The sequence below is a fragment of the Synchiropus splendidus genome, chromosome 1 (assembly GCF_027744825.2).
Source record: "Synchiropus splendidus isolate RoL2022-P1 chromosome 1, RoL_Sspl_1.0, whole genome shotgun sequence".
Taxonomy (NCBI): domain Eukaryota; kingdom Metazoa; phylum Chordata; class Actinopteri; order Syngnathiformes; family Callionymidae; genus Synchiropus; species Synchiropus splendidus.
Window position 1 is genome coordinate 55,563,554 of NC_071334.1, and position 22,427 is coordinate 55,585,980.

General features: G+C 41.8%; 2 protein-coding genes across 2 annotated transcripts in view; both read left to right on the plus strand.

Annotated features, from left to right (window-relative positions):
• Positions 1 to 2,626: 2,626 nt before the first annotated feature.
• cercam (cerebral endothelial cell adhesion molecule) lies at positions 2,627 to 11,273 on the plus strand. Its single transcript, XM_053872602.1, has 12 exons — positions 2,627 to 3,234; positions 4,137 to 4,247; positions 4,322 to 4,439; positions 4,571 to 4,705; positions 4,764 to 4,968; positions 5,097 to 5,216; positions 5,304 to 5,380; positions 5,520 to 5,626; positions 6,516 to 6,648; positions 6,725 to 6,852; positions 8,069 to 8,272; positions 9,874 to 11,273. Exons 1-12 carry the CDS (start codon positions 3,032 to 3,034, stop codon positions 10,106 to 10,108), a joined length of 1,776 nt encoding a protein of 591 aa, XP_053728577.1. The 5' UTR covers positions 2,627 to 3,031; the 3' UTR covers positions 10,109 to 11,273.
• Positions 11,274 to 13,007: 1,734 nt separating this feature from the next.
• Positions 13,008 to 22,427, plus strand: part of sardh (sarcosine dehydrogenase) — a 28,353-nt gene continuing 18,933 nt past the window's right edge. Inside the window, exons 1-9 of the mRNA XM_053849817.1 lie at positions 13,008 to 13,132; positions 13,778 to 13,967; positions 15,477 to 15,613; positions 15,752 to 15,930; positions 17,129 to 17,308; positions 18,098 to 18,221; positions 18,316 to 18,416; positions 19,323 to 19,427; positions 21,571 to 21,700. Of these exons, the coding sequence (XP_053705792.1) occupies positions 13,783 to 13,967; positions 15,477 to 15,613; positions 15,752 to 15,930; positions 17,129 to 17,308; positions 18,098 to 18,221; positions 18,316 to 18,416; positions 19,323 to 19,427; positions 21,571 to 21,700 (1,141 nt within the window). The 5' untranslated portion in view covers positions 13,008 to 13,132; positions 13,778 to 13,782. The remainder of the gene's footprint in view (positions 13,133 to 13,777; positions 13,968 to 15,476; positions 15,614 to 15,751; positions 15,931 to 17,128; positions 17,309 to 18,097; positions 18,222 to 18,315; positions 18,417 to 19,322; positions 19,428 to 21,570; positions 21,701 to 22,427) is intronic.

A 22,427-nucleotide genomic window follows, 5' to 3' on the forward strand; every position in this document is an offset into this window, starting at 1 on the left:
TGTGTTAGTGTGAGCTCAACCATGCGTCCTTAAGATTGTTTTACCGCCAGTTTTTGATGAACATGTCCATAAAAACAGCAAGGTTGATTGTACTAGAAAGCAGTTCCAATGGGCACCATGACAACCACTGGCCACCATGAACTGATACGACAGCACACTAGCTGTCAGTTCTTTCTGAAATTGCAGCTGGTCATAATGCTATTGGTGACAATATTTGTGTCAATATCACTATCTAGCATGCAGTTTTGTTTAACGCGTTTCACAAGGTGCTAGCCTCACAGCGGCTGGCCCAGTCATGGCAGGTGTGAGTCAGTGACTTCTCCCTAGCCAGGTTCAGACTTGGTGTGAATTTTTCGTTTCTCTAAAATATATATCTCTCTGACTCTCCTCGTCCCTCTCTTCACACGCCCACACACACAAATGGCGTGCCCACCCTTGACCTCGCTGTGAAAAGTTAGTGCGCCCGAGGTTGAACCCTCCCGGATCTGTCGCTCCTCAAAGGCTGGGAAAGTGCCCCACGCAAACGTGTATATATCAGAGTGTGTGTTTGTGTGAGTGTGGCAACACTTGGGGTGTCATGAATAGGAGCGATCTGACCCTCGACCTATGACCTGTCCGCACAAACGACCCCTTTAACGCCGCTCTGCTATTGTCCGCCATGACTGCCTCTTCTCATTCATGGGGCCCGCCAGAAGAGTCAAAATTCATTATATACCACTTTGCTTATTATTTTCTTCCCTCATATTCCGCCCTTCCTCCATTGCTCTCTCTCCCCATCACCACCTTTTCTTTCACAGCCTGTGAGCTGTCAATGTCGGATCCTGAATTTTCCCTTGAATGGGCAACAGATCGAGCATGAGAACCCAAATATTTGCATCAGTTTTGTGATCACTTAATTTTGCCATTGTGCGCCTGTGCATGGGAAATTTGGGAGGCCAGATGTTCATGTGGTCATGCTCTTTATGAAAATTTATCACTGACAATATTTACAGATGATGTATGTTTGTGTCACAGAGATGTGTGCGATTATTATTTTTGAGGGCAAGACAACAAGTTATTGTCATTGTCATTTCATGAAAAGGAAGCTGAGCTCAACGGCAAAAAGACCATCAGTAAGTTGAGGATGAGGTCTTACGTGCGTCTAGGCAGAAGCCCAGGACACATCCACAAAATACAGAGGAGGTGAAGCTACATTTAATTACTTCACTGTATTCCTAGAGGAAATAGAGGGAGTGTCTGAGAAGACATATGTTGGGCTGCCAATATGGTCTGAGTAAAGATCTTAGTAAGTGGACTATGACAAGTTGGTGGGTGACACCTCCTTCCAGGTGGCTGGCAGAGGCACTTTTTGATGGTTGAAAACGTCCATCATCTCACAGAAGCACCTTGATGTTCCTTGGGAGAGGACCATGTGGGCTGACCTCAGACCACACGACTCCACTCAGGCAGGTGAACCCTTCAGCCATAAGTCTGGCTGCAGTGGAAGATGAGAGTGATGTCTGTCTTCAGTCTAGAGCGAGTGAGAAAGCCCTGCCAGCTGTCGGCTCCAATTCAAACAAATAATATGGGACGTGATGTTAACACATGTGAGGGAATTACTGCTTATCAACAAACATGTCAGAAATATAGTCAAACAACAGACTTGTGCTGGTGATGAGAGAGAGCAGATTTGATTTAGTCTTCGAGCGTTGTCCAGATGATACAGTCACACAGAGACGAGGAATAGACACCAATGCTCCTTCCCTTCCACCAACGTGATGTCCATTTTGATCAGTTATATCGTTTTGCAAGAACATCCGAGATAGAACAATGAGGATTCTTCATGTCGGTAGTCCGTCTAGTACTCCTGAATGGCTGAGAAGAATGTGAGGCCCTCAATTTTGTCCCTGTTAAACAGTGCTAGGCTGTCATTTGACAGATTCACTTCCTGTTTAGATTCAAAAGCTGAGGCCAACCGCCACTTTGACTGATGGCAGATGAGTCAGTTTCTTAGTCCAAGCCAGAATAGAATTTTCAATGTATGGAATGAGAAAAAGAAATTTCTGTTTTGCACCTTTAAGTGAAATTATTCCCCGTGTTTTCGGAATGATTTGTGCTTTAAGGCGATTGCATGCAACCATCTGTCCATGATAAAAGTGATGTTGGACTTGAGTTTGTAGATGCAACAGAAGAGTGAGTGTCCATGTTGAGCAACAGTTTGAGAACTCTTGGCTCTTCTGACACATCTCTCTCCTGCCCACATATGGATCCCGTTCTTAACTATCAATGTTGAACATCGCAGTCCCATCAACGTCTCGCTGACCTCCATCTTCTACTAACTTCTTCTTCGCTACCCCCTAACTCCTTCACTACTTCTACTTACAACATAGAGGCTCGAGCTTCAATTGTGAAATGAAATTTTAAACATATTGATATAATAAGACACGTTTTACTGAACGTTTCCTGGTTGCATATCTGTTTGATTGATGCGGTTGCATATTTTCAAAAGTATTTTCTATGATGGAACACTAATAAATTGCGTGCGCAATATCGTTTTTACAATTTATATTTCCCACTGACGTCGCTTAAGCGGCGGTCCAATCAGAGCTCCGTCAGATCAATGTCGCTCTCTAGTGGTGATGCTGCGTAAAGGCTGAATTTAAAAGCGAAGAAGAGGCGCTTTGACAACACGGCATTTGGAGTCATTCCTTCGCCCTAAAGAGGTGTGGCACCAGGTATTGCAATACTGAATTAGTGTGTCGATATCACAGACACTTTCACCTTCAACTTTCAACTGAACAACAAGACGTTCAGTTTTTTTTCACTCTCGCTGTCGATGACCATCGTAACCTTTTCGTCTGTATAAACTGATAACGCTGGAAAACAGCAAGCCTGTTGTGTGTTTAAAAACCTCCCAGCCGGAAGTTGTCATGCAGCCCCTCCAGACTGGGATCAGCTCTTCACTTGAAGGGGGCTGAAGTTTCGGGAGAGCCCTCTCTTCCTCCGGGAGTGCTGACGCGTACAGTCAGTGGCTGCTTCGGACGCGTCCACCATGTTGCCTCTCTTCCTCCTCCTGTTATCAATGTTGTCTCGGACTGGCGGCTACTTCTCGGAGGAGAGATACCCAGAGGAGTCGAGAATGCAGCCTCCCACCGTGGTCGTCGCCATTCTGGCCAGGAACTCGGCTCACTCCCTGCCCTACTACCTCGGGGCTCTGGAGAGACTCAACTACCCTAAAGATCGCATCTCCGTGTGGTGGGTGTTGCTGCTGCATGCTCGACTGGGAAGAACGTTTGTCAACTCTCACTTAAATATACAGTCGAGAGACCCTTGCGTCTCCCCTTGTACATCTTGAGCACGACCGTGTTCGAGCTGCTCCCAGCTCCCACTTCAAGACAGCATCAGGGAGTTAAACCAGATCTGATTTGACTCTCTGACTTAAAAACAAATAAATAACACCGTGAGGGAGCATTGTATGAATTGAAACAATCATGTAAAGTTGTACCAAAGTTCCTCAGACGCTGAAACACCAGGTAGCTACAGCATTGCATCCACATATATGCTGTTTAAAAACGTACAGCAATCCATCACATACACGGCTCAGAGCCCACCACAAAGGGGAAAGTAGTGACCAAATAGTGGCTTTAAAATATATATGTATTTTAGGCCCAAGCTCTCATGAACCTTTCCTTCTCTCTTCATTGTGTGTTGGCATTTCACCAGCTCTACAGTGGTTTTGGTTCAGAGCTATAGATCCCATATATAATGTTTACCAGGGCTCGAGGCAAATTCACAGTTTGACACAAGACTACAGCAAGACTTTACTCTGGATCCCCTCCTGGTAGTGACCTGGACAAAGAGGGATGCTGAGGCAGGCTGCTCCGTCACTGAGCCATTCAGCATCCACGTTGCTGAATCACTTTCACCACTTGCGTTGAATTTCAAGTCCTAGTAATTTTTCAGGTTGTCAACATTTAATTTGATGTCCAAAAGCCAACAAATTCAATCTTTAGACAAACTTAGAGTTGAACTTTTGGCATGGAACATCAAGCAAAAAATGTTCAGCAGCCTCTAGCTCAGACACAGGAAGTGAAAGACATCAGGTCTATTTGTTGCTCTATCATCTCTGCTCACGTGTCTCTGTTTCACTTGCTCAGGGCAGCGACTGATCACAACATTGACAACACCACGGCCATCCTGAAAGAGTGGCTCACTGTCATGCAGCAGTTCTACCACTATGTGGAGTGGAGGCCTCTGGAGCAACCGATGTATGTCTGAGAGTAATAATCTCGATGTACCAGATGTTCTCCTGAAAACAAAAACAGGTTTCACTGCTTCTCAGGTCTTACGCAGGTGAGCTGGGTCCCAAACACTGGCCCAACAGCAGATATGAGTATGTGATGAAGCTGAAGCAGGCGGCTCTCAACTTCGCCAGGAAGCGCTGGGCCGACTACATCCTGGTATGAGACATGATAGTCTCTTCTTATTGTTGGATTCCTGATTCACTTTTCATCAGTTTTTGATGTTTTGAAGGTTTGGCACGGCTTGCTCCTGAGATAAGATAAATGCTTCTCCGTCCTTGTCCTCTCAGTATGCAGATACCGATAACATCCTCACCAACCCTGAAACCCTCAATCTATTGATCGCCGAAAACAAGTCGGTCATTGCACCAATGCTAGATTCCCAGGGCGCCTACTCCAACTACTGGTGTGGAATCACTCCACAGGTAAGGGACACCAGCTACATGTGAGGGTACAGTCATCTCCATGTCCTGTCCCTCTCAGGGGTATTACCGCCGCACGGCTGAGTACTTCCCCACTCGACACCGCCACAGACAAGGCTGCTTCCCGGTCCCCATGGTGCACTCCACCCTGCTGCTGGATCTACGGAAGGAAGGGATGAAGAAGCTAGCGTTCTACCCTCCGCATAAGGAGTACTCCTGGCCCTATGATGACATCATCGTGTTCGCTTTCTCCTGCAGAGCTGCAGGTTTGTCAGAAGATCTCATGCTTCAACATCAGAGTCACAAACCACCTTACAATGATGACAGAAATCGTTTTTTTTCCATAATCACGTTAGATACATAACTTGGATCTTTTGTTTCCTTTGTGTTGCAGACATACAAATGTACTTGTGCAACAAGGAGCGCTATGGCTATGTCAACGTCCCGGCTCGACCTCACGGCACTCTGGAAGATGATCGACTCAACTTTGTCCATCTTCACCTCGAGTCTATGAGTAAAACAAACATTTAATCTCAAAACAGTTAAAGTGTGTACTTCTTTCTGCGGTCTCTTGAACCGTGGTCCTGTGTCTTCTGTTTAGTCGATGGACCCCCGATGTTCCTGTCTCGCCACATTCACATGTTCCCCAAACAGAGAGACCTGATGGGCTTCGATGAGGTGATGCTAATGGATATTCTGAGTGGCAGGAATATAACTGCATAACTACATGCCATGAGCTATAGAGTATATTTCAGTGGTTGATTTCAACTGTTTCCCCCGGTAGCTGTTGTGATTTTCATCTCTGAAATTTCTTCAGATTTATCTGATCAACCTGCGACGGCGGTCTGACCGCAGAGACAGGATGCTGTTCTCTCTGAACGAGCTGGAGGTTGACGTCAAAGTGGTCGACGCAGTGGACGGGAAGTGAGTGAATACTCAGTGCAGTCATGAATTCCCAATGAAAACCTGGCACTAAAGGATTAAATGTAAAAGGCTTTTGATATGAGTGAACAATGTTAAAAAACAAAGGCATGAAAAAGACAAAACGTGTGTTTGAAAAAGACCTAATATCAATATGACAATAGTTATTAGATGTCCTCTATGCACCTATATATTTGAAACCAGTTTGAATATGTCCTGGTGACCTGTTAAAAATTGGCAAAAGGAATTTTGCAGAAACTTAACACTGTCCACCAAAACCATTTTGTGGGTCGCTGTTATGTACAGTCAAGTATATTTTATTATTACCAATCATGATTCATCTCAGCCCATGATTCTGATTTTGCCCCCAAGTCATTTCACAGCACTATAAAATAGATTTTATTGTATACATATGTTTGAAAAACAGTCAAAATGAATATGTCAGATTTTGAGTTTTATTGGATTGAAAAAAAAACAATTTTATGAGACATGAAAAAAATAACTGAAGTAGCATTTTTAAACGCTGTGCATATATTTTTCTCAATAGGCTGCATAATATACGTTGTATACTTCAGTTTCTAATTTGACATAATGCTATTGAGGGCTGCAACACACAGTGGTAATTCTGGTGTGTTTGACTGAGGCCCGAGTCACATAAAAAGAGCTTGATAACTATGTTTGTTCATTTGCAGATAATTCTTGAGGTTCATTTCAAAGTTAAAATAAAATGACCTCTTTAATTCCTGATTAGATTTTGTTGTACAGAGTAATGTAATACAGTATAACAGTAACTCATAGCTTTCCTTTTCCCAACAAGATCACACCTGAAAACATTCATGTTCTTGTGAGTTTGTTTAGAGCCTCGCTCTGCTCTCTGTGTCTGTGTGTGTAGTGCACTGAACAGCAGTGACATCAAGCTGTTGGGCGTGGACCTTCTGCCAGGCTACTATGACCCCTTCTCTGGACGCACTCTGACTAAAGGAGAGGTGGGCTGTTTCCTCAGCCACTATTTCATCTGGAAAGAAGTAAGGCATCACACATTCCAACTTGACTTGAATGCCACGTCTCACCACAACGTGTCCATCACTTCGTTCTTCCTAGATTGTGGATCAACAGTTGGACAAAGCTGTTATCTTTGAGGACGATGTTCGCTTCCAGGCTAACTTCAAGAGGCGAGTCCTCAAACTGATGGAGGAGGTGGAGCAGACAGAGCTGGACTGGGACCTCATGTGAGTTTAGCTTCAAGTGTTTGTACTTTGTGTGCGAACGTTCATGTGTAGTTGTACATCGTCTTATGCTAGTGTGTACATGATTTTGTGTGTGTAAAAGTGTCCCCAAATTTGACTTTTTTTTTGTCATCTTATCTGTTGTGCTTTGATTTAGTGTGAGAGTATTTCTTTTTTTGCATGTACTCTGTGTGGTGTTGTGGGGACTGCTTGATTGCGTTGTGTCTCTACTACTTGCCTTGTGTGATTCACCCGTTATTGTTTGTGTCTTAGTGTGTGTTTCATCCCACCTTTTTGTGTTCAGTTGGTGTTAAATGTTAAACATTTGAGTAAGCTTTTTTGTGTTTTGTTACAAGTGTGTACATTCAACAGTGTTCTGGTGTGTGCATTAGTAGTTATGTTTGTGTGTGTGTGTTCTTGTACTTCTGTCTTTGTGAGAACCTGTATGACTTTTTAATCAACAGAGTGAGGACATTTTTGCAAAGTGAGGACATTTTGGCCGGTCCTCACTTTGTCAAGCCTCATTTTGAGGGTTAAAACTGGAAAATAGCTGGGTTTTAGTTTGGTTCAGAGTAACGGTTAAGTTTAGCCATTTGTTTTAGATGGTTAGGTTTAAGGTGAAAGGCTGGGGAAAGGGTTATGTCATTGTAGTGTATGCAAGTGACGGTCCTTACCAGGATAGGAAGACAAACGTGTGTGTGTGTGTGTGTACATGTATTAATATTCTTGTGTGGACCAATCTTTGACGTTTTTGGTGAAAACGACAAAATTAGGTTTATGTTTGGTTCAGGGTCCTGCTTAAGGTGAGCCATTTGTTTTGAATGGTCAGGTTTAGTGTGAGTGGCTAAGGAAAGCATTTTGGTAATGACAGGTCCCCACAAGGATAGCGATACAATCGTGTGGCCTTCACTTCAACTTATTTTGTGTTGCAGTATTTTTACCTTCTTGTGTGTCATGTGTGTTTTTTTTTTTGCTTTGTGAGGGTCACTTTAGGGTCTCAATTCTATGTTAGCATGGGTATAGATGAGAATACACTTCAATACAGAACAGTGTTTCTATGACTCACAACAGAGAGGAGATTTTAGTGGAAAAAAAGGCACAAGCCAAATCTTCCTGACGACTGGACACATGTGCAGAACAAATGTGATGAGAATCAGAATTCCAGAGCCACATTCTTTTGGCATTCGATTGCCTTATAAATCTGATTTTTTTTTCACAGATACTTTGGCAGGAAACAAGTGAACCCTGAAAAAGAGGAACCAGTGGAGAACATTGAAAACCTGGTGCTGGCCGGCTACTCTTATTGGACGCTGTCCTACGCCATCTCCCAACAGGGCGCCCAAAAACTTCTCAATGCTGAGCCGCTAACAAAGATGCTGCCCGTAGATGAATTCCTTCCCATCATGTATGACAGACATCCAAAGTACGTATGAGTCTTTATTCAGCTCTTATTTTGTAAATTCCCCTACAGCGCTTTTGAGATGAACAACCTCCAGCTGCTGCTCAGATCATATTGGTGTGATAAATATAAGCGTTCATTGCTAACTGAAGTTAAGGATTTAGGGACATAGAATAAATACTTTCATTCTGTGTATACAAAAAAATGTAAATTTTGTTTCCATATAAAAATGACAGAGTAATGCAGGCGAGTGTGATGCATGGTTTTCAAACACCAGGAGCTAGCAACGGAAGCGGAGGAAGTCAGAGGCAATATCTGAAACAATTTCAATGATTTTTCACTGTTTTTTGAGGACGACGAACGGGTTCATGCAACCGAATTCAGGACTTAGCCTCATTTAAACCACGTTATTCTGAAAGCGATGATTCAAGCTCATCAGTGGGTGAAGGCTCTGATGCTACAGAGTTAGTTAAGAGTCAGACATTGGTCTCCATAACAACAAATAGTCCTATCAAGACTCTCTTAAGGAGGGTCAAGAGTACAAAATATAGAATGTGTGTGGGTAAACAATGGGACTCTTTTCATGGCGAGTTTTGACCCTGCTGCGTCTCTCTGCGGCTTTGATACTGTACCATACTGTTAGGTTTGAAACCCATGGGTATTGCAGTTGGTTTCAGAACCTGTTTGAGGTGAAGCTTCTGGTCAAAAGGTTACTGCACGGCAGCAAAATGATTGCTGCAGAGTACAGACAACACCGGTGGTTGACGCTTGTCCTTAGCTTTTATAAGTTGTTTCACCCATTTGTTATGACGTTCTTCATCTTTTGGGGAGAACTGACTGACACGGTTGCCACATCCAGCTGCCATGCAACAGTCTTTCCTCTGATACTGAACCTGAAGAGCTTGTTTATCCGCACCTAATGGAAGTTCCGACAAGAGTGGGATTTTCTGATGCCATTGAGGCACTTTTCCGGGCCTTGCTTGGTGCAACGCTGCGCTGAATTTAGGTTCAGTTTTACACTTACTTTCCTTTATAATTCAATCGAACAAACTTTTTTTCGTATAATTTCATATTGCATTTCTATTCTAGAGCCTGTTTGTGACTCTCCAACTGATGTGTTTTTTTCAACTCAAAATTCAACACACATTCAGTCCCATCCAAGGAATTTCACTTCTAAAAATAGACTATTATTTGCTCACGTATTCGGCCAACTACACCAAAACCACAAAAGCTTTGCTGACATACCAAACTTGCGATGTAGGTGTGTGTATCCACTGGTTGTGGCTGCTTGTGTAGGTGTGAGTTATTTTAAGTAAATTAGTGGAACTTGGGTAATTACTGACACAATTATATAAACCAACATTAACTTTAATGATCTTGATAATTATGACGGGATAGTTATTAAAATGCCCAAAATGGACTTGATGGAGTTAAAACTCTTAAAACAGTTGAGCTCATTTGAACTCCTGACTAAATAAGGTCAGAAAATCGATACATCTCATTTTCTTTAATTTTGTTTTTGTTGCATTTCTGTGTATTTGTGTAGGAAGTGCAGCGTCCTGTCTTATAAATAGTCAGACTTCGTTTATCAGCTGACAGTCTTTCCTCTGCTCCTCGTCCAACAGCGAGGAGTACATGTCCCACTTCCCCAACCGAAATCTCCAAGCCTTCAGCACCAGCCCCCTACTGGTCCAACCTTGCCATTACGCTGGTGACCCAGAATGGGTGAGCGACACGGAAACCTCCACCCTGTGGGATGACGACTCGGTGCGCACAGACTGGAGGGGTTCCCACAAGACCCTGAAGGGGGCGGTGCCTCCCTCTGAGATCATGTCAGCTGGCTACAGGGACGAGCTTTAGTCATGCCTGACGTGAAGCTGCTGACCTCAGACGGTGTGATACTACTTCAGTGACTTGACAGGTTTCTGGTTATTCCGGAGGAGATCATGTGACACCGGACGGTAGTGGTGCTAATTTAAGCCTGATGGGGGGGACGCGGGGTGCGAGGGCTGTCTCAGGGGGGTCATTTGGAGTGACTGCAGACAAGCATGAGACGGTGTCTGAACTTTTGCTTCGATAATCAGGACGTTCAAACTTGCACAGATGATTTTTCTGGAGAAGAGTCAAACTTTTGTTTTGTTTGTTCTGTTAAACGCTTTTATTCTTGCAGCGTGAGTGACAGGTGTCGTGAGGCCGTGCGAGTGTCTGCATGTTTTCAGGTGATTATTTCTCGATGCTAACTGTACACAACACATGCACTAATGGTCATGAATTTTTATTCTCTTTTTAAGTCATTATAACTAAATGCCTCCTCTAAATCCAATCCAGCCTTGATGTCAAGATTTTCTTGTTATTCTTGCCAAAGATCAGTTCAGTTTTGTGTGTCAGTTTTGATTTTTAGCAACATTTTAAGTGATATTAAAGTGCAGTTTGTTATTAAATTTTTTTCATGCTTCATAACTTATTGTTTGCACAACGATACATTTATGGTTTTATTTTTATTCCAGTCTTCAATTTACAATTATGTTGTATGGAGATCAAATTACCGTTGGATTAATACATTTAGTGTTTACTACAGTCGCATTTAGAATAGAACCTAATTGGTTCTCTATTAGACAGCAATTTCAGACCTCCTGCTAGAAAAATACTTTGAAAAGGATACTGATAAATAAGTCTGACCATGTCTTATGTATGTGGCCCATGAGAAAATGGATATATTCTCTGCTATGTAGCACAATGTCATAACAAAATAAGAAAATCCTTCCTTTGTCTAGTGCCTCCGCTTTTCACATCTGAATTTTTATCTTGTTTCCAATATTTTTAGCTATTAACTTTTTTTACACAGTTGGAGTCCGGAGTCCAGCGTTTTACCAGTGTTCCCTAACATGTTACATTTTAATCCCGTGATGCTCTATGCACATTGTTTCTATTTCATGTTTCTTGGTACCTCGTATTACAAGTCCAGAACTTCTGCAACCATGTTTGTTCATCAGTGTCTTGCAGACAATCGCAAACACATTTTGAATCATTGTAGCACATTTACAGATAATAAACAAGAAAATATTTTCAAATTATATAATATGAGTTGTTATTGATCCGATCTTGGATTACACTCCTGCTGATCACTGTGGTCTGGACTGAGCCTGCTTCTTCTGTCTGAAGTCCCACAGTCCAAAAACATGCAGAGGTTCAAGGGCAACTAAAGCTCGCACTCTTTGGTCTGCCTTATGATTGACTGACCAGCTGTCCAGGGTGTCCCCAGTGTAGTCGTCCTCCGTTGCCACCTTAAATACAAGTAACATCCAATTTACGACCGGAACTGTAAATCAGATTGGGCGCAAGTCGAATGCCATTCAAAATGCGCGACACGAGGGTTATAGGTACTGTAGGTACTACTGTATAGGATACACGATGTCAATCTGTTGTGTTTTTAAGCAACTTTTTCTATTGAACACTATTATATACCAAGCTGTTTATAGCCGTAACTGTTGGACGTGATGCTGGGCTGCTACATGCTGTGGTGCCAGACATTGAATTAAAAAAAAAAAAAAGCATCTGCTAGCTGTGGTCGTAAGTCGGACTTGTAATAGTAATTGAGTTTGGACAACTCCATTGTAATGATGTGAAATGGGTAGATCTCACTCAGGAGATCAGTACATCTCCAGAGCATTGATGACACAAAGTAGCTTTTGTAGAATGAATTATTAATAATCATGTAGCTAAGCTTTAATGTGTGTTTTAAAAGTGACTGGGGCGCAATGTAAACAAAGAAATCAAGTTTAGAAGATGAATTAAAACGGCAATATTACAAAATAGTGCTTGCCACTGCAAGACTGCTCTTTGAGCAAACAGACCACAGTGAACATGACCCCAAATTAGTTGCCAGAACTGTTTGATTTCTAAATGAGGCCAGTGATCAAAGGTTGTTCTTTATGCCTCCGGTCTCAGGCGCGAATCTGAAGACACACATGCAACAGAAGATAGCTTGAATGGATCCAGTCCCTAGCGCTGGCCTCCAGCCTGCTGAGGGCTGTTTGAACTGGAGAGAACTTCCTGTTGCAGGAGAGGATCTGAATCTTAGCTCTTTATTGGGTGCCACGGCAGAGGTGTGGACTGGTAGGTTCAAATAAGTTCACACTGCTGCCTGAGGTTTCATAATCCAGGGATCCTCTTTGGGACTGTTTCGTTTGACTTCACTGACACGCTGACGTTCTACTTTTGCTTCATTAGACAGCAGCTGCTTCCACTCCCACCCTGTGCTCCCGTCACATTTAGATTTACAGTGTGGGAAATTTAAAATGGAAATGGAAGGAAACAGTGCGAAACAACTGGGCGAAAATAGAATGTGATCTCAAACACTCTTTGCTGACTATTTGAGGGTAATATCAGTGTAGCGATTGTACCTCATAACATGAGACATATTGCACATCTTTCATTGAACTGCCGGATTTGGATTTGGCCCCTGGGACCTGAGTTGACACTGTTGTCATCTTGATGAAAACTGTTTGAAGTGAAGATCTATTTAAGTTAGCAATTAAAAAATGCATTTATTAATGCTATTATTAAATAATTATATTTAAAAGTGTCTGTCGCACTATTGACAGTCAACATGAAAAGGTGATTGAATAAGTTTACGCCGACACAAAAAAAAAACGGGTCCCTATTGCTTTAAGAGAAAGCGCTAGGAGCTCGGAGCTAGCACCGTGTGTAGTTGGCTGACAGCTCTGGAGGCGGGGTCGCAGGGTTCCTGCAGCTAAACCTGGACACTCACTGAAGCCTTTTCTTTTACTTACCTCCTTTCCAGTCCGAAAACAACAACAACTTCGGGCTTCTCCTTTTTCCTGGTGTACTTCCTGGAAGTTGGCATCGCGTGAATTAGCGACTGTAAGTCCGTGAAACCGATAAAATCTGTGCCACGTTTTGCTCAAGCTCTTCTTTTGCTCAGTTCTTATACTGGATTTGTAGTGTTCCATTCTGACTTCTCTGACTTGCATGTTTATCTGGAGCGCAGGAACAGTCTTCGGAGTTCCGAAAGTGCTCTACATGTAGAAGCGCCATATGTTCACACCGCGGTATCTGTTGGCAGTTGCATAAGTTTGAACCAACAACGGTCAAAACAAGTGATAAGTGGAGATGGTGTGCACACGGCTAAAGTCCACAACCTTGAGAATATTTAAAAATCGATGTATGCTTTTTCTTTAGATACGTTCAGTTTTCACAAAATAGAGCTGCGAGGTTGCATACTCAAATATTTAAATGAAACAAACATGAATGAACCGTGACGTGAACACGCACGCGCGCTCAGGTTTGCGTCGCATGGACTTCAAGTATGTGCAGTGAAGAAGTCTGAGGATTGACTTGCTCTGCGCTGCTGTGGATCACGCTGACTAATCATCAAACCACAAACTAATGATTGATAAAGAGGAACCATTGATAACTGGTGCCATGATCCTTGGACAACCTGAAATTGGGTCAACACAAAAATGTATTTCAAAAACGGTCCAAAACCCCAATTTGTTTTGTCTCCAGGGGCCATGGCCTTGTTGGGGAGCGCAGTCCGGCGGCTGGTTTCGGCAGTGAGACCTCCCCTGTCTCCCTTGTGCCGAACAAGTGCTCGGTCGTACAGCTCGGAACCCACCAAGGAAAAGAGTGTTCCCTACAAGAAGACCCTCAAGCAGGATGATGCATCCACCTCTGGACCGACGAAGCCGTTGCCAAGGTTTGGTGACCATAAACAACTGATTTATATGCTGTGGGGTTACACAAAAGTGTCCATGTTCAGAGTGATAAGGTCTGTTATGACCTGGCATTTGTGACCTCAATTGAAAACCAAGGCATTGAAGAAGTAGGAAAAAGAAATGCTCCAATTTCTGTCATTTTTTAAGCATAAACACATATGTATATATTAGTGGTGGTACTTTAACTGGTTAATTACAACATTATGATTAATGAATTACAACAAAAAAAAATAATTTAATTGAACAGTTCACTCTCCAGACAACATAGAACCTTTTGTAAGTGCAGAAGTTCCTGGTCCACTGATCACACTGATGCACAAGACACGTTGCAGCTAGGATCATAACAACAACAACAACAAACATGGAGGAACAAAAGCAAAAAAAAAAAGCACCTGTTTGCTTTTGTTCAGGGATGGTTTTCACTACACAATGGCAAGGGTTTCCACTACCCTGAATGTACTTGAAATTCTTATAAAATTGAAATCCTTATACAAATATTTTCAAGGCATTAAAAGAGCTTTACTTTAAATGAGGTGATATAAAAACTTGAATATAGCCACCATCGTGATTTATTGTGCTATTGTCAAACTGATGCAAAATAAACAATATTTTGTTGTTTAAATGTGTGTATGGGTCCATCATTAGTTTCACTAACATACCAAATTCATTCAAATTGAAAAATGTGGCTTCTTGTGGCAAATATTCTTATTACATTAAACTGCAATTAATTGTACTAGAACTAGATTAATTTATTTAATCGAATCCCACCCCTTATATATATATATTTAAATAATCTCTTCTCTATATATATATTTCTTCAGAATTGTATTTATCGTCATAGTTTTTTTTTCCATATTTTAAACAATGGTTATATTTTGCCTATCTACGTATTGTATTGTGTGATTTTGAGGAGCTTTAATTTTTGACTTCTTTTTTCAAATATTGAATATTGTGACTTCTTTTTTCAAAACTACATTTTCAAAATTGCCATTAAATGCCATAAAACTTTTAGAAAGTAATTTCTAAGCCAACTATATACCCTTAATTTAATTTTGCATACACGTCTAAAAATAAGAATACGGCCCGTTTACTTTGGTGCTTTATCCAATAACACTGTGATGTTTTTGTGAAATCTCAGGGGCATGTATAGTTAAATATTGTGTGATTTAGCAGCAATTGTGTATAACAGGGCTAATTACAGAGACTCAAAAAAGTGAGATTTATTGAATTAATTATTTGAACTGAAATAAAACATAAAGAAGCCTTAGTCAGACCTTGGATCAGTTATCATGATTTTATAGATCAATGTAGTTATCCATCACATTCTTAACAGATTGTTGAGTGATCCTGTTACACGGAAATCTGTCAAAGAGGCAGGATAGTTAAACAAATTTGTGCTTTAGTGTTAATGAACTTTGTCGCCACCATCACTAGCTGATCATTTGCTCAGTGAAATGCCTCGTGTTTAAGTCGCTGCCACAAACTTGTAGGTCTGCAGATGTGGTCGTCATCGGAGGAGGAAGTCTGGGCTGTCAGACAGTCTACCATCTTGCTAAAATGGGGATGACAAATGTGGTTTTGCTGGAGCGAGACAGACTGACTGCTGGCACCACGTGGCACACTGCAGGTAACTACGCAACAGAATGTATATTGGCATGTGGTGAGTATCTCTTACGTTGACTTTCCAGTGTCTGCTGCAGTGCTCATGCATTTACTTTTTTGAATGCTGACTGCAGCCGTAGGTGTGTGTGTGTGCATTCCACAGGTCTGCTATGGCAGCTCCGACCCAGTGATGTTGAAGTTGAACTCTTGGCTCATACAAGGAATGTTGTCAGCAAGGACTTGGAGGAAGAAACGGGTCTCCACACGGGCTGGATCCAGAACGGAGGACTCTTTATCGCATCAAACAAGCAGCGACTGGATGAGTACAAGCGCCTCATGTCGGTATGTTGAGGCTGCCTCTAGTGAAAACAGATCAAGCATTTCATTAATGGTTCAACAACTTGCCTTTTTAGTTTCTTAGCATATTCTCTTATTTAATCTTGATTATTTATTTGGTCTGTTCAGCCTTTATTTTACCATCTTGGTTAGTTGCTTGTCTGCTGCAGATGATTCCTGGCAGTTGTACTACAGAACTGAAATGACTGAAATCCTGATTTGGGAATGACTAATAAACCTTCGGGATGATGGACTTTCGATTACTGAATCTGTGTATAATAGTGGATTCTTGGTGATGAGGGCTTACCGCATGAGCCGAGCAGACTGAAACCAGAGTACATGTGGCAGTGGGTGCTGACACTGGAGCTCCTGTGACAAAACAGATGACATTCAGTTTATGGTGGAGACCTATTTGTTTCATTGCTGTTTAGCCAGAATTGGGGACACTGCAGGCAGTGAAGGAGGATTTGTTCTGTTATACAAAACTAATGAGGGATTTTACCTTATTGACCAGCACTTTCTTAAAGGGACTCTCAACAAAGGAAAATGTTTGGTTACATACAGTTTATGTGGATTTAAAACCCAATGGCTCCTGTTGGAGCTGGACTGGACTAAAGTCAGTACAACTTCCAGTGAAAGACTGTGGTCAGTGTATAGTGTATACATGCATGTGAGGATCTAGTGCTGACCCAATATGCTTCCTTGTGTAGCACCTTGAGATAGGTACATGGGAAGGGATCTGTAGACCGTCCTGAACCTGGTCAGACAGTTTACAATGAGTTATCCCTGGCCTCTGCCTGCTGCATGTCATTGTCCACTGAGTGAGATGCCTTTGTTATAAACAAATGCATCTGGACAAAACTCTTATCAATTGAACAGATGACATCATTTAGGACCACAGGTGCGGCCGTGATGCAGTCATGTCTTGCTCTGAAGTCTGACTGAGTTGGTTTCAAGACACTGACAGGTTGTCGTGTCATTTCTTAATGCACCACTGCACTGGAGAGGTGTTTATACCCAGATGTTCACCACCCCAACTGCCTGACTTAAAACAGCAGCCATTAAAATTCTGTAGTGCCTCTGTATTTACAGTGTAGTTTTATTTGTTGACACTGTAACTAAAATTTCAATACAGTGTTACATTACAAAACAATCAGACGGAACATGAAAACACAAAAGGATAAACATCTGCTCTCTCTTCTAGCTTGGCAAAGTCTACGGTATCGAGTCTCATGTCCTGTCACCAGCTGAGACGAAGGACTTATATCCGCTAATGAATGTGGATGACCTGTATGGAACCCTGTATGTTCCCAAAGATGGAACCATGGACCCTGCTGGTACCTGCACCACTCTGAGCAGGGCTGCATCAGCCAGAGGAGCCAAGGTAACCAAAATGATTGACTGAGTTTTTGCTTATGAGTACGCAAATATATTGCACTTGTCGCTAGATGCAGACACACCATTCCTTCTGTGTGCATTACACACCATTCCTTCTGTGTGCATTACTCAAACTGTTAGATATGATCCAACAGTTTGGACTGAAGTGCGTCGGCCCAGTTCTGTCAATTCCACCCTGGGCTGCTAACCACTTTTCAAATGATCATATTAGATTCCTCAACTACCCATGTTTTAGAAAGTGTTTCTAATTTTAATCATTAGAAGGTGAAATAACTATCACAAGTAATAAGCATTTGAGCGAGATACCAGATGTTTTATGATAAGATTGCTGGCTGGCCCGGCAAAAGATACGTCACTTATAAAAAATGAAAAGAAAAAAAAAATTTGGTTGGTGTACCGCTTCACTTTGCTCATAGCGCCTCTTTTCCCTTTTTCAAAGTTCCTGTTTTCCAGACATATTTGCTCGTTCATGCTGTCAGGTCCAGTTAGTTCCAGATAGTGCTGCCCCCCATGATGCAACAGTGCTAGAATACCAGCCTTATCTCAACAGGAGCTGGTGATAATTTCTGCTGGAACTGCAGTCTACAACAGTTTTTTTTCCTTATCTACCGTCTTGTTACAGTCTCCAACCCTTTATTATGTCCATCAGTTTTGTTGTTTCACAATGATTGTATCCATAAAGACCTGTGAAAATGAACTAACTGATTATGTGGGATTTGCTGCTGTGTCTGCAGCACAGGTAAAGAAATTGTTCACATTTTCATTTTAAAATCAGGTGATCGAGAACTGTCCTGTGACTGGTATCCAAGTACGGACCGATGACCTTGGAGTGAAGCGGGTGAAAGCCGTGGAGACCTCCCATGGCACCATCGAGACTCCTTGTGTGGTGAACTGTGCCGGTAAATCAAATCTGTAATCGGACTCTTCCAGACTCCCGGAACTTTCAGCTGTATAATTTTGCATGCAGCGCATTGACATCTACCAATCTGTAAGGTGCATGGGCGACCAAACTAGGACAAATGGCTGGAGTGAAGGTTCCTCTCATCGCAATGCATCATGCTTACGTAGTGACGGAGAGAATTGAAGGCATTCAGGTAAAACTGTATTTCTTGGATTATATTTTAGTCATTTATTCATTATGTTTGAATTAACATGGATGAAACATTGTATTCTTAAATGTAAACAATTCTTTCATCACTGTAATAGTTTTCGTTTTTGGGGTCTTCAAAGAAAACTCTTGTCACCCAGCATGTACAGCAGGTGGCGCTGCTACCATGCAAACCAGTTTTGAATCGCTGCTCTTTGGCTTGTGGGAGTTTTTGTCTCCCTAAATGATGGATTGTTGCTCTGAATGTAACGGTTTAGTGTAACTGGCTATTGCAGCATGGCTCGAATTTATTTTATTGTCAGGATAGTCTCTTCACTGTTAACGTGGCATGGTTTCGTTCATGAACCTGCAGTGGCTGAACTGATCCCATAAAGCAGAGCGACGAGGCTGCACCCACGCTAAAAGGAATACAGGCAGCTTCGCTTACCTTTGATTCTTCATGCTGGCCAGGTTTCGAAATGTCAGCCTGCTCTCTGGTATTTTAGTTTTCCAGCTAGCTGATTTCCAGTGGATGCCAAAGCAGAATGAATAAAAGCGACACAATAGCGGCAAAGGTGTAACTATTTATCGGACACTTACTCCCCAAGATTTATGTCGCAAAACAAGCGAAGGTCACTGTACTGTGGTTTGAAAAGGATTTCATGGCCTGTCAGTGTTTGTGTTGGATCACATAAAGGATGGCTATGCCCTGTCACCAATGGTTTGTTTGCTGTCACGGATGTTATGTTTTTATTGTCGCACCTGCTACACACATGTCCTCATGTAAAGACGAAGCGTTGACCTGTACAAACCAAATTTTCGATTCAGTCATTGATTTTTTTGTATGATGAGCATTTAATTTGGTGTCACACTTAAATTCTGGCTTTGGTTGTTTTCTATGATGTTTCTGCAGAACATGCCAAACGTGAGGGACCATGATGCCTCTGTGTACCTGCGCCTTCAAGGTGATGCACTGTCAGTGGGTGGCTATGAACAGAATCCCATCTTTTGGGATGAGGTAAGCTTAAATTAAATTGTTTGTTCTAGTTTCACATTTCTCCCTTTTTTACTGTTGTGTAGACTTCATTCCACATTGTCTTTTCACTTTCAGCAGCACTTTATTTGGTGCTTTTATGTGACGTTGGAGGTCGAACCTTTTTCACCCAAGCTTGTGATTGTCTGATGTTTGCTTTGATTTATCCGGGAATTGCACTTTTTGTTTTCCCCTAGTGTTTCACAAGGTCTTCAAATATAGCTGAAGGGCCGGAGTTGGAACTTTGATGGTGGATATTGAGTCCCACACCACTTGTGTTGAGTTCTTTGTTTTCGCTAATTTAAATTCCCCACCTCTGAGTTATCCTAAGACTGGATGGCCACTGACAGATTCAACAGAACAGAAATGAAGCTGAAATGCTGAAGAAAGTTCAAAGGGGAAAGTCATTCTGTTCCATATAAGATTGTCAATTAAGAGTAAAATTTAAAAAAGTGTGATCCAGATGCATCTTTTTATTGACAATAATAAAAACAAAGCGAAAGTTAATGCTTTAGAAACCTCTTCTCATCCATATCCTCCTGACTGTGAAGGGATGTATGCACTTAACTCTACACTTGTGTTAATCCATCCTTTGGTCTTGTCATTATATCTTTAATATGAGAGCAGATGTAGCGGTGAAGACTTCATATTTGGGGTACCCTTTGTTCTCTGCTATTATTTTGATTTATTCTTTTATTCTGTCAAACCCGAACTCCTCGATAGCAGTTTAATCCCAAAGTTTTCATAATAGCAGAACGACCTATTCTGCATTAAACCATATGAAAAAAAAACAGTCAAATGTTGAAGGAAAAAATATACAAAAAGTACTAAATCTTCACAAGGATTAAATTGCTGGATTTATTATTTGAATGCTTGAGATTTTTACGTGACCATAAAGGTACTCTGGATGTATCAGCATTTCCCTTTGCTAATTTTAGGCATGCCTTTGTGCAAACAAAAAAACAAAAAAAAACGCCTTTTATTCTCCTTGTGCATCTGAACGACGCTTTGATGTCTCATAGGAGAAAGGAAATACTGGATTAAGCGGGCTGACAGAGAGAGTAAAGGATGCCGACGAGGTGGTGGATTGATGGGCTGGGAGGGACTGCCAGAACTGTCATGTTCTAGACAAAGAGGCGGCTCTTCTGACGCTTGTGTTGTAGGGTTTTAAGTTTTGCTATGATACAAAGAACTTTGAGGATGTGGAAACTCTCTGGGCTCTGACTGCGTGGCCATCAGTCCCCTAACACAAAGTTACTGAAAAGACTCCCTGGACAATGATGCTTGCGACGGTACAATAATATGTTGTTAGAGTAAGCCTGATGTGGAGGAGAAGAGGCGATGAATGAAAGAAACCAGACAGAATAAATATGTGTGAATGAGAATGGAGATCATGCGGTGCATGCAAATGATGAATGTGATGAATGAGTCAATTGCTTGAGACCCCAGTGTCTAAAACACTTGTAAGTGTCCAAAAGAAAGTCTTGCTGGCATTGTGACAGACACGGATTAGCGACAATGTTTGGTATCATATCTCTACTGTCTGATCAGTATGCCGGCTGGGAAATGAATATGGAGAATGTGATCTTTGATGTGCTGAATGTGCTCTGCAAGCATCAGTGTGATCTGACTAGACGGGTGCCACAGATGGTAGCAGAGCAAAACTTGGACTAGAACATGTGAGGGTGATGGAGGTGAGAGGGTTTGATTGATGCCCACTTGAATGGTCCAATTCATTCACTCTGGAAGGTTAGAAGTGGCAGTGTTCTTGTCCAAATGTGATCAAATAATGAGGCGGACCAATTTCTCACTGTAAAACCTAGAAATGTGTCTTAAAATCCCTCTGAATCTTGCTTCTATTTGCTGACTTGAGGCTGATGAATAATTTGAGGCTCATTTGCATCCCGTCATGATTCCTCTTCATAATTTGCTTAATAGGAAAATGTGTCGCCTGTGAAAGAGCCCTGTAAGCAAAGATTTTTTTTTAGCAGGAAACATCATTTCTGAATTAATGGCTCATAAAGCCTCCTGTGAAATTAAGTGGCTGCTGATGTGCTAATTTTACGGTAAAGCTGAGTACAAACTGAATGGGATAATTGGAACCTGTGACGTGTGTTTCTAATTCCAGGTTTCGGATAAGTTCGCTTTTAGTTTGTTTGACCTCGACTGGGATGTTTTCATGCAACACATCGAAGGTGCCATCAACAGAGTTCCTGTTCTGGAGCAAACTGGTATCAAGTCAACAGTCTGCGGTCCAGGTAAACAAGTGCGGCTTGCTCATGTCAACACTCACCAACCTTTGAAAACTTGGATACTCTCTTGAATATAGTCTACTGTACACTCAAAACACTGTCAAGCTCAGTTCAGAACTCTTAAACTTTTTTCAACGGGACATAGCCTGATTCCTGCTGAATTAGGTTTCAGTGTTGAAATGATGTTGGACATAGCTTTCAGCAGTAGTACTTCACACCTATTGCACACTATAGGTAACTTTTTTTTGTTTCTTGTTTTGCACATGCATTTTCTTAGAACCTTCATTCCTTTGTAGTGTCACTCGCTGATAGAACAGTTTCAGGAGCACCGTAACTCACAAAACTAACATGCAGTCATGAGCGAGCATGAGTTAAATGAATGAGATATCACTCAGTTCTGGGTGTTACTCTTGACCATCTGCAGTGGCAGTCTATATTTCACTGAAAATTATTCTCTTTATTGAGTAGTAACAAGGGCTTATATTCCATGTTAACTCAATCCCCTAAATCCGCTGTCAGCAGTGTGTACAAGCCATCAAAGACTCTTCAGTGTGTGGAGTAGAACAGATGATTCTCAAATAAAGCTATAGTTGATGAACAAACATCACTGTGTCAACAGTCATTCCTCAACCAAAAGCACTGCTGTGTTCACTTGGATAATGACAGCTAAGCATGCGATCGCTGTGTGTGCCGCGATTTAATCTCACGTTGTGCTTTATTTTCCTGTTTGTCC